General features: G+C 46.1%; 1 protein-coding gene across 1 annotated transcript in view; it reads right to left on the minus strand.

Annotated features, from left to right (window-relative positions):
- Positions 1 to 15,775, minus strand: part of AKT1 (AKT serine/threonine kinase 1) — a 109,571-nt gene that overhangs the window by 7,305 nt on the left and 86,491 nt on the right. The window contains exons 8-10 of the mRNA XM_081913014.1: positions 11,558 to 11,626; positions 10,277 to 10,402; positions 6,529 to 6,657 (exon numbers count right to left, since the gene is read on the minus strand). Coding sequence (XP_081769140.1) covers positions 6,529 to 6,657; positions 10,277 to 10,402; positions 11,558 to 11,626 — 324 coding nt within the window. The remainder of the gene's footprint in view (positions 1 to 6,528; positions 6,658 to 10,276; positions 10,403 to 11,557; positions 11,627 to 15,775) is intronic.

The raw sequence follows: 15,775 nt of genomic DNA on the forward strand, positions 1-15,775 counted from the left end.
TTCTGGACACCACAATTTAAGGAGGATGTTGACAAGCAGAGGAGGGCAACCAAGATGACCAAGGGTCTGGAAACCAAGCCTTCTAAGGATTGGTTCGGCATGTTTAGCCTGGGAAAAGAGGAGATGTGATAGCCATCTTCAAATATCTAAAGGGCTGTCACATGGAAGATGGAGCAGGCTTGTTTTTTCCTGCTCTGGAGGGTAGGATCTGAACCAATGGCTTCAAATGACAAGAAACAAGATTCTGACTAAACATCAGGAAGAACTTTTTTATGGGAAAGAGCTGTTTGACAGTGGAAAGGTCTCCCTCGGGACGTGGCGGACTCTCCTTCCTTGAAGGTTTTTAAGCAGAGGTTTGGATGGCCATCTGCCATGGATGCTTTAGCTGAGATTCCTACATTGCAGGGGGTTGGACAAGATGACCCTTGGGATCCCTTCTAACTCTAGAATTCTATGATTCTATGAGCTTCCATCATTCCTGATCTCTGGACATGCTGCCTGGGAGTAATGGGAGTTTGAGGCCAACAGCATCTATAGGGGCGTAACAGAAACCTGGTACCCAAGGCAGTCCGTATGTTTACGCATATGCAAAAAGAGGTTATTCTAATGGGACAAGAAATGGATGAAAGGGTTTATCATGATGGACCATGAAGCCAGTATTTAAAATATGGGTAGATGCACAGGAATACGTATAGAAATGGAGATTGTTTTGCATCCAATGAAGGGATTTACTGTTGCCATCATACAAAAGAATAACTGAAGTACAGTGGTACCTCGGGTTAAGTACTTAATTCATTCCGGAGGTCCGTACTTAACCTGAAACTGTTCTTAACCTGAAGCACTACTTTAGCTAATGAGGCCTCCTGCTGCGCCGCCTGATTTCTGTTCTTATCCTGAAGCAAAGTTCTTAACCTGAAGCACTTTTTCTAGGTTAGCGGAGTGTGTAATCCGAAGTGTATGTAACCTGAAGCGTATGTAACCCGAGGTACCACTGTACTTCAAAGCCGTGACAAATTCCATCATCATAATGGCACTTGAGAGCATTTTAACCCAACTGGCCAGAGATGTGAAAGCTCTCCAAAACTCCCCCAGACCTTTAACTATTCTGTTGACAGTTGTGCCCGCCCCCCACCACTGGGAACTCTTAACGGGTTTGTTTGTTTTTAAATGCAGGCTAAGAACTTCGTTAGAAATTGTCTTGCAAGTTCCACCCACCTGAAACATAAACAAAAATCTATGAGGTTTCAACACTGGGGGGCGGGGGGGACGGACCACAAATACAATTACAATACCCAGCATAAAGAAACAACATCTCACAGCAGAGTTAGGAAAAGTACCCCTCTCCCCTACTCCACACAAAGAGAGACATGCGGATGATCAAAAACAAACAGAAGAGATCAAGTGTTATGAAGATCAGTTTAAAAACTTTGTGTGACAATAAACTTTGTGTGTTCATTTCTTTTTGTTTGATCTTGTGGTGTTTAGTGTCACTGGCTTTTGCCGCAATAAAACTAACTAACTAACTAACTAAAACTTTGTGTGTTTAGCTGGGGGAGGAATTACAGGGGATGGGATGAGCGCAGTGGGGTGTGCAGTGAAACAACAGAGGGTGCAAACTCACAACATGCTCCCACCCCCCTAAGAACGACTGCCTTATTGTTATTGCTACTGATATGCACCGTGCAATAAATTACGCAGCGGGATTGCTGCAGAGGTTTCTACAGTTCTAACACACTTGCTGTTAAGGCAGTTCATGTTCCTCTGTTTAAAAGGCTGGCCAAGAACAACCGCAATTTGGCCTCCCTCACCCAGAAGCGCTTCTGCTATGAGCCTTTCCACCAGGCTGCATCTCAAAAGAGAGACAGTGAGGATCACTCCATCGACTCAGCGCCACTTGGTTCGCCCTCCTTATACCTGGACATTTTAACCATCATGTAATTTTATGGAATACCTCTTTCTTTTAAACCACCTTGAGAGCACTGGCAGAAGGTGATTTATGAATGCAAAAACCAAGTACAAATAGTCATGTAGACGGATGGAATTAGTCATCTAATCCAACCTCCCCACAACACGGGAATTACAAATAATACAATACAGTGGTACCTCTGGTTACGAACTTAATTCGTTCTGGAGGTCCGTTCTTAACCTGAGGTACCACTTTAGCTAATGGGGCCTCCTGTTGCCGTCGTGCTGCTGGCGCGCAATTTCTGTTCTCATCCTGAGGTAAAGTTCTTAACCCGAGGTACTACTTCTAGGTTAGCGGAGTCTGTAACCTGAGGTGCCACTGTATAAAAATAAAGGAAGCCTATCTTTTCAATGCCCTCTTCATATCGGCGGTAGTAGAATAGTGCCATTTTAAAATGTCTGGGGTGAGGAACCTTTGGTCCTCCAAATGTTGCCCCAGCCGGCGGCAAGTAACGATGGGAGTTGTAGTTCAGCAATTTCTGGAGGGCCTCGGGTTCTCCTTCCCTGGGTTAGAGAGTGTTGGACCAGGACCTGCAAATTCAATTCTCAACTCGGCCGTGATGTTCACTGGGTGAGACCCTGGGTCTGTCACTGCCTCTCAGCTGGAGCCTACCTCTCAGGGTTGTTGTGGAGATAAAATGGGAAGGAGCAACCACGATGAGCTCCTAGGAGGAAAAGTCGGAGAGGTGTGCAATAAACAAACCGACACACAGAACTACTTAAAAGCAAGAGGGTTAGAAGCTTTAAACCTCTGCAGCAATCCAAATTATTGTGCCCTGCTTTATGGAACTAGCCTTACAACTCAGAAAGGCAAGCTGGTCATGCCTAAGGTCTACTGAAGTGCCTTCCGTAAGCACAGAGATCGTGGAGAGAGCTGAACGATGATGAAGAGAGAGAAAAACCGAACATCAGAGAGTTTGCTCTTCTCCCTGCTTGCCCATCCCTTTAGACTCGCAGGCATGTCCAAAGTCCATTTCGGGGGCCTAACGTGGCCCGCCGGTCGGTTCATCCCAGCCCCTGTGGCAGTTTATTTATTTATATTTAAATCTCAGCAACTGTGAGGGGGAAAGTCCCCCCAAAAGCTCAACAATTTCAATCCTAAAAAAAAAGCTCAGCAACTTTGAGATAAACTCGTAAAGAAACCTCAATCCTAAAAAAAGTCTCAACAGCTCTGGTCGGCCCTCACGCATGTTCACTTCATCAAATTTGGCCCTCTTTGGAAAAAGTGTGGACACCCCTGCGAGTCTAGAGCCTGCTAACTGCTGAGTACTCTGGTCTGAGGAGGGGTGGGGGTGGGGATAGGACACTGGAAGCTGGAAGTCGGCCTGCAGCGAAAAGCCAGAGGATGCCAGGTATTGGATTACCCCACGCAGGTCTATTTACAGCCTGCCTCTTGCCGTATGATTCGCACCAAGCGACAGCTGGCTCTGCAGCTGCCCCCATATATGTAGAAGACCAACACAGCTGCCTCGTCTGCCAGGATTCCAGGAGCCAGGATCATCATCCTTTACGAGCAACCGGGACAAGGGCGGGGGCACGGGGGGGGGGGCCTTTGCACGCGGGACTGTGTGACAATGCAGAGGTGCCCTTTCCCGACAGCACTTTCTGTTCACACTTCTCAAGGCCCCCTTGGAGCAGCTGCAAACAAGAGCAGAGACTTTGCTATTGCGGGAGATTCGCAGAATTGTAAAGCTGGAAGGGACCATGAGGGTCATCTAGTCCAGCCCCGTGCAAAGCAGGAATCTTTTGCCCAATTATGGGACTCGAACCCACAACCCTGAGATTAAGAGCCTCATGCTCTAACCACTGAGCTATCCCAGGTCATCCATGCAGGAATCATTGGCCCATTGTCAGGCTCGGACCCTTGACCCTGAGATTAAGAGTCTCATAGTCTACCAACTAAGCTGTGCAGCGAGAGGAGAGGAGAGGAGAGGAGAGGAGAGGAAGACTGCTCTCTTTTGGTGGAGTTCACCAGGTGAACTTGGGTCAGTCACTCACTCTCAGCCTAACCTACCTCACAGGGGTGTTGTGAAGATACAAGGAGGAGGAGGAGAACTATATCTACAACTTTAATGTTGTATTTTAATCTTGTTTTTAAGTTGTATTTTAATTAATTGTTTTTATAACTGGTGTTAGCTGCCCTGAGCCCGGTCTTGCCTGGGGATAAAATAAATTTTATTATTATTATTATTATTATTAGCCACCCTGAGCTCCTTGGAGGAAAGGTGGTATATAAATGCAATAAATAACAACAGGAGGAGGAGGAAAGATTCTGATCACAAGAGATCACGCCATATAAAAATGCTATTCTACACGTTAAAAAATTTGGTGTTGAACCAAAGCTGAGATGTTAGGAAGCTCTGCAAACGCCAACTTGGTAGTCAAGAGAACCCCACAATTAGCTGTTAGTTGTTGCAGCAGTGGACTCTCATATATCTACATTCATTTGCTTTGATGTAAGCAAATTGGTTTGAGTTGATGTTAAATCCTTATCTGTGGGCTTTGGGTGCTGGGCTCTAAGCCCAGAAAGGGGAGCTATCTGTTAAGACTTGGGTATCTGCCACCTATGCCCTCATCTGGGGAGGTGAAGGGATGGGAAGTCTCATGTCAAATTGACGTGTGCTGCTTTGCGTATACAGGAAAAGCCATCTCCTTGCTGGGGTCTCCGTCCCGGGTCTGTAAAGGTTGGGAGACCTGGCAGGCTGCTTTGCTGCAAGTCTACGCCTTCTTTAATAAAGAGCTAGAACTGGCCCTTCTGATGTTTTTAACATCCTTCTTTGGTATCCCTGCGGTTCAGAACGTCTGTATTTGGAGTGTATCTGCAGCAGCACCACTGGGTGCTTCCATCTGCCCCTGCTGCAACAAAACATGTCTCCCCCCTATCAGCCTCTACATTCACAGCAGGCGTTGCAACCGTCCAACAGTTTGACTTCACCTGCAAAGGTGCACTCCTGCTATGTCTCCTGAGACCAGGGCTTTCCCCCCCAGCCGGAACTCACTGAAACCGAGTTCTGGCACCTCTGAAGCATAGTGGGGCCATTCCCCAGACGCCCTCATCTGCCCCACTGAAATATGTCTCTCCCATAGAAGTCGCTGCAACCCCACAATGGCTGGACCTCACCCCCCAAAGGCTCACTTCTCCATTGTCTCTGGAGTCAGATGGATGCCACCACCATCAAAAACAACATCTTTCTATTCGTATTTAAGGAATTGTTTTCCAGCCACAATTTATAATAGTAGGTGGGGGGTGAGCAGAAGGCCAGAGGATAAAAAAGGTCATTTCACTTAAAATAAGTGGCTAGTCAGGTTGGGAGCCAACAGCTCTGAACAGCTGCACGGGTGGAATTTACAAGAGAAGGCACAACAGCTGTAAACACCTCGGCGACCGACGCACCAGGCACATCAAAGCCGGCCGCTGCCATCTATGTCCCAAATTCCAGCGTGACCCTAAAACAACTATGCAGCAACTGTACAAACAGGCTCCGAGGCCGGGCTCCGATTACAAACAGATGACCGGGATGCCAGCAGTGCTGCTCCTTTTCTCTTTTAAGAAAGGGCGAGCGGCTTCACGGACGCAGGGAGCTCGCTCACGCACGGACGCTCTCCGGATTGCTCAAATGCTAAACCGCCCCACTGAGTGGCAAAAAGGACCGTGCAGAACCTAACGCACACACACACACTGCAAACCAGAGGACAAAGACTGTGTCCAAGACGGAAAGCAACAACCGTCCTTAGCACTCTCAGGATAGCTCAAGGCACATCCTGTACATCTCAGTCATTGTCTCAACACCCCCACGTTGCGATTCTGCCTTCGTTGCAGGTTTAGGGAACCAGTGAAGTGGTCAGGGTGTTGGGTTATGGCAGGGGTAGGCAACCTAAGGCCCAGGGACCGGATGTGGCCCAATTGCCTTCTCAATCCGGCCCACGGACGGTCTGGGAATCAGCATGTTTTTACACAAGTAGAATGTGTCCTTTTATTTAAAATGCATCTCTGGGTTATTTGTGGGGCATAGGAATTTGTTCCTCTATTTTTTCCCAAAAATACAGTCCGGCCCACAGCTGAAAAAGGTTGCTGACCCCTGAGTTATGGGGAACATACTGTGGGGAACATTTCTGGCTTCATGGGTCATTATGACACCCCATGATTGACAGGTGAGTGGCCTGCTAATATTGGGGGGGGGGGTGCTTCAACAAGTGGTTTGCTAGCATTGGCCAACAGTCTCTGTTGTTGTTGTTGTTGTTATTTACATTGCTATACAGCCCTTCATCCAAAGATCACAGGGCAGCTTACCTTATAAAACCACAAAAATATGTATCATAATAGCAAACAAAAACAATACCCCCGCCCCCCGTTTAAAAGGCCATAGATTGTTTAATTAGCCAAAGACCTGGGAGAAGAGGAATGTTTTAGCCTGTTGCCCAAAGATAGGTACCAGGAGAGCCTCCCTGGGGAGACCATCCCATAAACGAGGAGCCCCCACACGATGCCTTATGAACTGCTCTATTTTCTGTTACAGGAAGCGTTGCTTGTGATGATACAATCAAGGGCTGCATGAAGAGTACCTCTGGCGCAAGGTATTCCGGGGTGCCACAGAAAGTCTTCATTGTTGCTCCGTCCTTGATCCCTTCTTTGCAGAGCCCAAAGTCTGTTATTTTTATGTGCCCGTCTTTATCCAGCATCAAGTTTTCCAACTTAAATGAAAATCAAATTTAAAGAGAGAGGAACAAGTCAATCATTTGAATAGTCAGTGCAGAATCTTCTTCTTCTTTTTTACAAAATTGCCCATTTTTTAAAAAAGAAGTTTCTCCCTTCTCACTGCCTTCCCATTGTTGTTTATTTATTTAAAGCATGATCACCCTGCTCTTCAGCTGAAAAGGCTCCCAAAATGGCTTACACAACAAGATAGCTCCTGCCCTGAGGATTACAATCAGAAAGACACAACACAAAAGGAAAAAGGGATGGGGAGGGAGAAAGAAAACAAGCAGACCTGGGCACCTGTTATGGCTTCCTTTGAACTGAGCTGAATAGGCTTTTGAGCTAATAACAATAATAGTAGTAATAAGGATTTCTGAAGTTATTTTTGAGTGTTCAGTGTGGTGCACAACACATTATTGAGAAAATCCATGTAACAGCCTTGTCAGGTAGCTCGTAAAATTCCTCATTATTGTTGAAAGCTGGGAGCCCAAGGCAGAGAGAATAGTGGCTGCATGGGGAAGGTCTGCTGAAGCCTGTGGGTGAGCCAGTCTGGACCAGGAGGCTCCCTAGCTTACACTTTTAGGGACAAACTTGACAGGCAAAGGAGACCTCTCCTCTCTCTGAATCTCTGCAAAAAGCAGACACAGTTGCCCAGCTTAGTTTAGGACTAAAGCAGAGAGGGGAAGGACTAATGTTTTGGCCCTACATCCTTTTCTCAACACAGATCGTTCTCCAAAACTGCTCTTTGCCCCACTGCAAAAATATGTATGACATACTGTATTTTTCGCTCTATAAGACACACCAGACCAGTTTTTGGAGGAGGAAAACAAGAAAAAAAAATTCTGAATCTCAGAAGCCAGAACAGCAAGAGGGATCGCTGCGCAGCAAAAGCAGCAATCCCTCTTGCTGTTCTGGCTTCTGGGATAGCTGCGCAGCCTGCATTTGCACCATAAGATGTGCACACATTTCCCCTTACATTTCAGGAGGCAAAAGGTGCGTCTTATAGAGCAAAAAATACGGCACTTGTTTTCTCTTATGGGGAGAATGCCAGTGATTGGGAGGAAGAGGGGATTATCCACAGGAAAACAGCACGGGGAGGCGAGAATCACACACAGACCCCCTGATCAGGCCACAGGCTCATCTAGTCCACAGTGGCCAAACAGATGGCCCAACACAAAGCCCTAAAGAAGGACCGGAGCACATCCGATGCCCAGGGTGGGTGGGTCCTGGGCCTGCAACCTTCTGCATGCAGAACAGATGTCCTGCCACTGAACTATGGCTGCTTCTACCTGCTTCTTGATCATTCTGCCTGCAGGACAGGAGCTGGGGGTTTTCTCTATGCAAAGCAACAAGCTTCACCACTGAGCTCTGTCTGCTCCTGTGCAGCCGGCAGAGAGACTGTGTTGTGCATTAAACCAAGGGAACTGCCACAGGGGTTGCTTGCACACCTCCATCCTCCTTGGCAGTCCCAGCACCTGAGAGTGGTTAGATGGCAGGGGTATGGAGAAGGGAAAGTGGGGAGAACAGCAGCAGGGCAAGCAGAGCGGCGGGTGGGCCTGCCTCCTCTTCAGCGCTTATTTCCAAAGCTGGCGAAAAGTATCCATGGCAGCCACCAATGGCAATGCATGAATAACTCAGGTGTTGTCTGTCTTCCAGGGAAAAATTTGCACAGCGTTACCAGGTGGGAAACAAACACACACACAGAAAAGGAAGGCAGCTGGGAGGGTGGGGAAGAGAAGAGAGGGACCCTTTTAATTCATTTATTTAAGAAGGCGATATATATATTCATGCCCCCAATTAGCACGTTACTCAGGGCTGTCAAGAGAAGTGGTACTTCGGTTAAGTCATTTTTAAAATCCAACCTGAACCTTCCAATGTTCACCCAGTGCAATTAAGTGCACCAATTCAGCACAAGTATGAATGACTAACAACCATCTTGCCACGCAGCCCTGTTTGTCCATCTAGCTCAGAACTGCCTGCTCTGACTGGCAATGGCTCCCCAGGGTCTCAGGCAAGGAGCTCTCCATCATCACCTACTACCTGATGTTTTTAACTGGAGATGCCAGGGGCTGAACTTGCTGCCTTCTGCATGCCAAGCAGGTGCTTGGGCACTGATTTAGGACCCATCCCCATCTCTAATCCATGTGTCTGTTTTAACACGCTGCACAGCACCTGCTACTGAATATATTTTTAAAAATTATTAAGCTATTAAAGAAGAAGAAGAAGAGTTTGGATTTGATATCCCGCCTTTCACTCCCCTACAGGAGTCTCAAAGCGGCTAACATTCTCCTTTCCCTTCATCCCTCACAACAAACACTCTGTGAGGTGAGTGGGGCTGAGAGACTTCACAGAAGCGTGACTGGCCCAAGGTCACCCAGCAGCTGCATGTGGAGGAGCGGAGACGCGAACCCGGTTCCCCAGATTACGAGACTACCGCTCTTAACCACTACACCACACTGGCTCTGTGGTGTAAACACCTTTCCTTCAAATGCACGGAAAGGCGTCTCTATTTAAATATCACTGATCTTTAAATCAGTTAGAGAGAGAGGCAGGTAAAAAGAAATTATATAAGAAATATGTAACTGTGAGGTATAAAGTAATGGATAAAGTACAGTGAGATTAATTGGAAGTCAGTTTTAAATTTCTTCTCTATAAGTTTTATAATTGTGTTCAGTATCAGGAGTATATATGATGATAATTATATTAATCTTCTTGTATCTTATAGTGTGGTGGTTTGTTTGATTTTTCTGTTATTTGTTTGACTATGTTTACTTGTATGTGCGTCTGTTTTCTCATAAATGCATTTATTTTAAATTAATAAAGATATATTTAAAGAGAGAGAGAGAGAGAGGCTGGCGATTAATCAACTAAAAAAATCTTTTAATTTGTGAATTGCCTGAATGAAAACCAACAGGATTCCAAAATGTCTCAGCCACCTAGCGTCTTCCTGTTTGCTCCAGTGGGTGACTCTGCCCATGCAGGGAATTAACAGGGCTGCTGCTCATTTGCATATGTTAATTTGAGGAGCTATAAATTTTGAAAGCTGCTGCTTAACTAGAGGCAAGGTGAAGAAAAGAACAAAACAAGTATATCCCCAACATCTGGAGGGGGGTGAGGGAAGAGAGCAATCAACCCCCTCGCACGCTGGATTGGACTTTACCACTGAATTGTGTTGCTGGGTGGGTTTTTACTGCTGAGCTGTTGCACCTGCCTGTTCTGATTTTCTTTAACGCCACCACCATGTGCCATCTAGAAAATGTGTCTTTTCCCCCCAGCAGGGACTCAGTTCTGCCCCCTCTCCAGTGGGCTCCAATGCCATTCTAAGAGAACAAGGGAGGCGTTCAATGTGAGTTCCAGCACCTCTTTTTCTAGAAAAATAGTGCTGAAAACGAGGCTGGGGGACCTCACGCCCCTGAGGGCCGAATGCTGCCTTCGGTTTTTGTGTCCGGATTTTCACTTCTTGAAATATGGCGCCCCTAAGCAAGACAAAGTTCGAAACGGATATACCCCGCCAATACTCCAAATGAGATTTAGCACCCACGAATCTGCTCCCTTTTCTTGAGATAAACGAGAAAAAGGCTGGCCTCCCAAACTCACCGGCTTCTGCTCACCTACCTTTAAATCTCTATAAACCACGTTCTTCTCCGAGTGCAGGTAGTCTAGAGCCGATACAATCTCAGCCCCATAGAACCGGGCCCGGTCTTCAGAAAAGACGCGCTCTCTCGATAGGTGGAAGAACAGCTGGGAGGGAAAAGCACTTATTAGCCTAAATTGGCACACTGCAGCGTTTACTGGAGACCTGTAATTAGGGAGGGACCACGGCTCAGGGCTGGAGCACGTGGTTTGGATGCAGGTTCAATCCCGGACATCTCTTCATTAGGAAGGTCTGGCAGCAGATAAGGGGGAAAGGAAATACTGGACGAGGCAGGCAAACAGACTCACTGGTATACCTCTGGGTCAACAAATTTGGTCCACCAGGCCATTTTGATTTAGACTGAGAGGACTATCTGTAGCCACTTTGGCAAGCCAGGAAAGCGTCGGTCTCTGTGCTGCTTTCATAGCACTGGGGAGCAAGGAAGAGGCCCAGTGGGAACCAACAGCTACTTCCCCACCCCATTCAGAGGACAATAGGACTTTCTTCCTGGCATGGACTACAACCTCTGTGATTCTTGAGCTGCATACCCCTTTCCTGACCTGAAGTCACTTAATGCAGTCAGGCTATCAGTCCACCTAACCAGCATTGTCCATAATCTAGGGCAGCCTTTCTCAACCTGTGGGTCCCCAGATGTTGAACTACAACTCCCATCACCCCTAGCTAGCAAGGCCAAAGCTCAGGGATGATGGGAGTTGTAGTCCAACAACATCTGGGGACCCACAGGTTGAGAACCGCTGACCTAGGGGATTAGCAGTCCTCCTGCACCTCAGGTCTTTCCCTGCCCCACGGCCTGAGATTTATGAAATTATTAATACTAGGACTGGTTCTGAGAACTTCTACATGCCAACCATGCCCTCTACGACTGAGATATGCCATGTCCTTAAGAAGCTCTCAGAAGGTTGCTGTGACAAACTTTGAAGATTCTCAACGCACCAAATGTCAGACTCCAGGCCAAAGGTGTCTCTCCAAAGATGTCCACAACCCTCACCCAAATTTACTTCACACCCACTTTCAGCGCTACCCCGGCTGAAGTTCATCACTGTAATGCTATAATGTCTGGATGGAGAATGGAGAGGTTTGTGTGAGTGCAGATCCCAGGGACTCGTGGGCGGCTGAAACGCAGCCCAGTGAAGTCATATCTATTCATCGTCTTCCTTTTCCCTCTAAACCCAGCCGCCACTGGAATGTGGCCCTCAGAAAGCACACCATTAACATTCGACCGAGGTGAATGCGATCCTTACCTCCCCTCCGTTAGCGTACTCCATAACAAAGCACAAGCGGTCATGCGTCTGGAAGGAATACTTCAAAGCCTACAAAAAGCGAATCACATGTGAGCAAAATGTGGTTTTATTTAACATGCAGTTCTTGAACCACTTCCAAATTGACGTAGCAGAGCAAGTTACTAACACAGTTTTTTTTTAGCTGCTATCGTTTCTACACTATGATTGGGGTATTAAGGTGAAGCCATGACCAATCTTTTATCACAGTGGTTTTAAAATACTCTGTCCCACCCACATTGACTTGTACTGTTTTAATCTGCTGTCGAATTGTCTTGGATACCACCTGATTGAAAGACAGCATCTACAATCTTCGACACACACACACACACACACACACACTCTTTGCAACCTGGAATCTGCCTTTTGAGGATAATCCACACCCTGCTTCCATCAGTGGGAGGTGTGATATGGATAGTACCGCAAGACAGGGCATTCTTGGTGGTAGCCCCACATTTATGGAACTCCATGTCAACCAGCTGAAATCAGGCCATGTTTAGGTGAACTCTTAAAACCTATTTGCCATTTAACAAAGTGTGTGCTGTTCCAGACTTGGCTGTGTTGCAAGGGTTCGACTAGATGACTTTTTGGTTCCCTTCCCACTCTGCAATTTTGTGATTCTATGTATTTATATCGCCTTATGTTGTAAGCTGCTCTGTGCTCCCTTGTGAGAGGGAGGGAAACAAATGCGATAAAATAATAAAAGCCATGAAATAATCTTGGGACATCTCATCTCATCCCCTACCCTTACTACTAACTCAAGCTTCAAAAAGATATTGGGTTTCATCTACAGAGGAATACTGACACCCAATTCCTGATCCAGAAGCCGGATGGGAAAAGCCTGAGATGTAGCTGGCTGGATTTGCTACAGCGGAGGTGGGGAAATGGATCTGGCTAGAAGAGCGGAGCCTGGGTCCCCTTAATCCTGGTAGGCCACGTTTCTGGGAAACTAATCCCAGCAGGCTTGTAGTCACTGCCTAAGTGTTGACGGGCAGCAACACGAAGCCTCCCTTCCCAATCCACAATTGGGAGGACTTGTAGAACACAAGTCATCGTGGCTAGCAGCCATGGACAGCCTTATCCTCCATTCATTTATCCAATCCTCTTTCGAAGCCGTACAAGATGGCGGCCATTGCAAACATCTTGTGGGAGTTCTGCAGTTCCGTGCTATGCGCCGTGTGAACAACTGCTTCCTTTCGCCTGTCCTGAATCTTCCAAGGTTCAGATTTGTTGGGTTTCCCCTCCAGAGAACAGGAGTGAGCCAGGATGAGCCGAGAGATGTACCAGCCACAACCCATGGTGAGGAAGATGGGTATTTTCAGCCTAAACGGCCAGGACAGATATTTCCAATCTGAATGCCCAGTGTCTTAGGAGGCTGGGAGGGGTGTTGGACCATGTGACTTTGGCCCCTACCTTAAAAAGGTAAAGGAACCCCTGACCATTAGGTCCAGTCGTGGCCGACTCTGGGGTTGCGGCGCTCATCTCGCTTTATTGGCTGAAGGATCCGGCGTACAGCTTCCAGGTCATGTGGCCAGCATGACTAAGCTGCTTCTGGCAAACCAGAGAAGCGCACGAAAACGCTGTTTGCCTTCCCGCCAGAGCGGTACCTATTTATCTACTTGCAATTTGATGTGCTGCCGAACTGCTAGGTTGGCAGGAGCAGGGACCGAGCAACGGGAGCTCACCCCGTCGCAGGGATTCAAATCGCCAACCTTCTGATCGGCAAGTCCTAGGCTCTGTGGTTTAGACCACTGCGCCACCCGCGTCCCTTACCCCCTACCTTAGGGATATTTAAAACTGATGCACGGCCATGACTTAGGGCTGTTTTGAATCTGAACGGCCTGCAACTTAAGGGGATGAAGGACCCAGATTGAGCCGAGAGACAAAGTGCGTACAGTTCAGCCTGAGAAATGGGGGTCTTTCCACGGACAACCCTATGATGTGTGGTGGCACTTGGTCAACGCAGGAAATCCTCTGCGGCTCACTGTGAAATTCGCTGCTCTCATCCAGAAATCATCATCATTATCCAGCTCTTTGCTGCAGTTCCATGGAGGGCAGCTGCCCAGCTGAGGCATTCCATCCACATAAATCCGCTCTCAAGTCACTAACTTGGAAGGTGAAAGAGGGATTGGGGAGGGAGCATCTCTCTCCCCCTTGTTCGTCCTCCCCTCCCCACTCCACTCACCAGGGCTGGTGCCCTTCCCTCACGTCACACGCATTCCTACATCATGAGAACCGCTAGCTTGGTTTGACGTACAGTCCATTTTGTTTTGCTTGGGCTGCAGCCCAGAAGTTACAGCTGGGGTTTCAGAGCCAGAGAGGGAGTCACTGCTTTGGCTTTAGATAAAAATAAACATCTCCATAAATAATAACGGGTTTTACAGGCACCATATTTTTGGGATATGTAACAAGACTTAAATATATCTGCCTATCCATCTATCTATCATCTATCTATCTATCTATCTATCTATCTATCTATCTATATCTATATCATCTATCTATCTATCTATCTATCTATCATCTATCTATCTATCTATCTATCTATCTATCTATCTATCATCTATCTATCTATCATCTATCTATCTATCTATCATCTATCTATCATCTATATCTACCTATCATCTATCTCTATCTATCATCTATCTATCTATCTATCTATCTATCTATCTATCTATCTATCTATCTATCTATCTATCTATCTATATCATCTATCTATCTATCTATCTATCTATCTATCTATCTATCTATCTATCATCTATCTATCATCTATCTATCTATCTATCTATCTATCTATCTATCTATCTATCTATCATCTATCTATCTATCTATCATCTATCTATCTATCTATCTATCTATCTATCTATCTATCTATCTATCTTCTATCTATATCTATATCTATATCTATATCTATATCTATCTATCTATCTATCTATCTATCATCTATCTATCTATCTATCTATCTATCTATCTATCTATCTATCTTTCATCATCTATCTCTATCTATCTATCTATCTATCTATCTATCTATCTCTATCTATCTATCTATCTATCTATCATCATCATCATCATCATCATCATCATCATTATTATTATCTATCTATCTATCTATCTATCTATCATCTATCTATCTATCTATCTATCTATCTATCTATCTATCTATCTATCATCTATCTATCTATCTATCATCATCATCTATCATCATTATCTATCTAATCTATCATCTATCTATCTATCTATCATCATCTATCATCATTATCTATCTCTGGCCCTGAGATCTGCTAGTTCAGGGGCAGTCAGTTTGTGGTGGGTCACATGTGGATCTTAGAGCATTTCATGTGGCACTTGCCTTAACTTCATGCGTGTGGCAAGGAGGAGGAACATCAAGGGGGAAAGGGGTGGCAGAGAGAGTGGGGGTTTGCTAAGTAGGTAAGCGGTGCCTTCTTGGATCAGGCCAGCATCCTGGTCTTACATTAGCCAACCAGACGCATGTGGGAAGTAGGGATGGGCGATATCTGGTTTTCAACACTGCGATATATCACCAGCTAAACATCACAATATGCTGATATATCACAATGTCTGAAATAAGGATGGAGTGATGTTGAGACACTGGCTAGCTTCACATTGTGATTTCTGCATCTCTCTCTCACACACACACACAATGATTCACAATAAAGGAGCAATAAAATGAGAATTAAAAACCATAACAGGGTGTCACAGCAGGCAGAAAAAAACATTAAGGCAAAATCCCAATTTTCAAGTGGTCAATGGGGGGGGGGTGAGTTTAGGAGCCGCTGTTCTACCGTGTGCATGTGAAGTACAACAGGCAAACACACACTCTTAAAAATAAACAAGAGTGGTCAAAGTGCTGGTTGGCTGTAACCAACAGGACCGTCACGGCCATCTTTGGAAGATCAAACCTTGGCTTAATAAACTGAGATATAAACAAGTTTTTCGGCCAGGCGTGCAACCCATTTAGTGCTGTCATGAAGGGAGGCACGAGCAAGCCAGGAAATCCTACTTTAGCTCTACTTCCCAGTTTTGTACAAACTGGGAAACTACAGTAAACGAGTCTGAAACAAGCCGGAATATTTAGCTGCAATCTGAAGTTGACAATATCCTGACTTATCCATCGTTTCCCAGTTCAGATGAAACTGGGAACTGTGGTTAATAGAAGGCTTCATG

The sequence above is a fragment of the Podarcis melisellensis genome (assembly GCF_964234715.1).
Source record: "Podarcis melisellensis genome assembly, chromosome: 1".
Lineage (NCBI taxonomy): Eukaryota > Metazoa > Chordata > Lepidosauria > Squamata > Lacertidae > Podarcis > Podarcis melisellensis.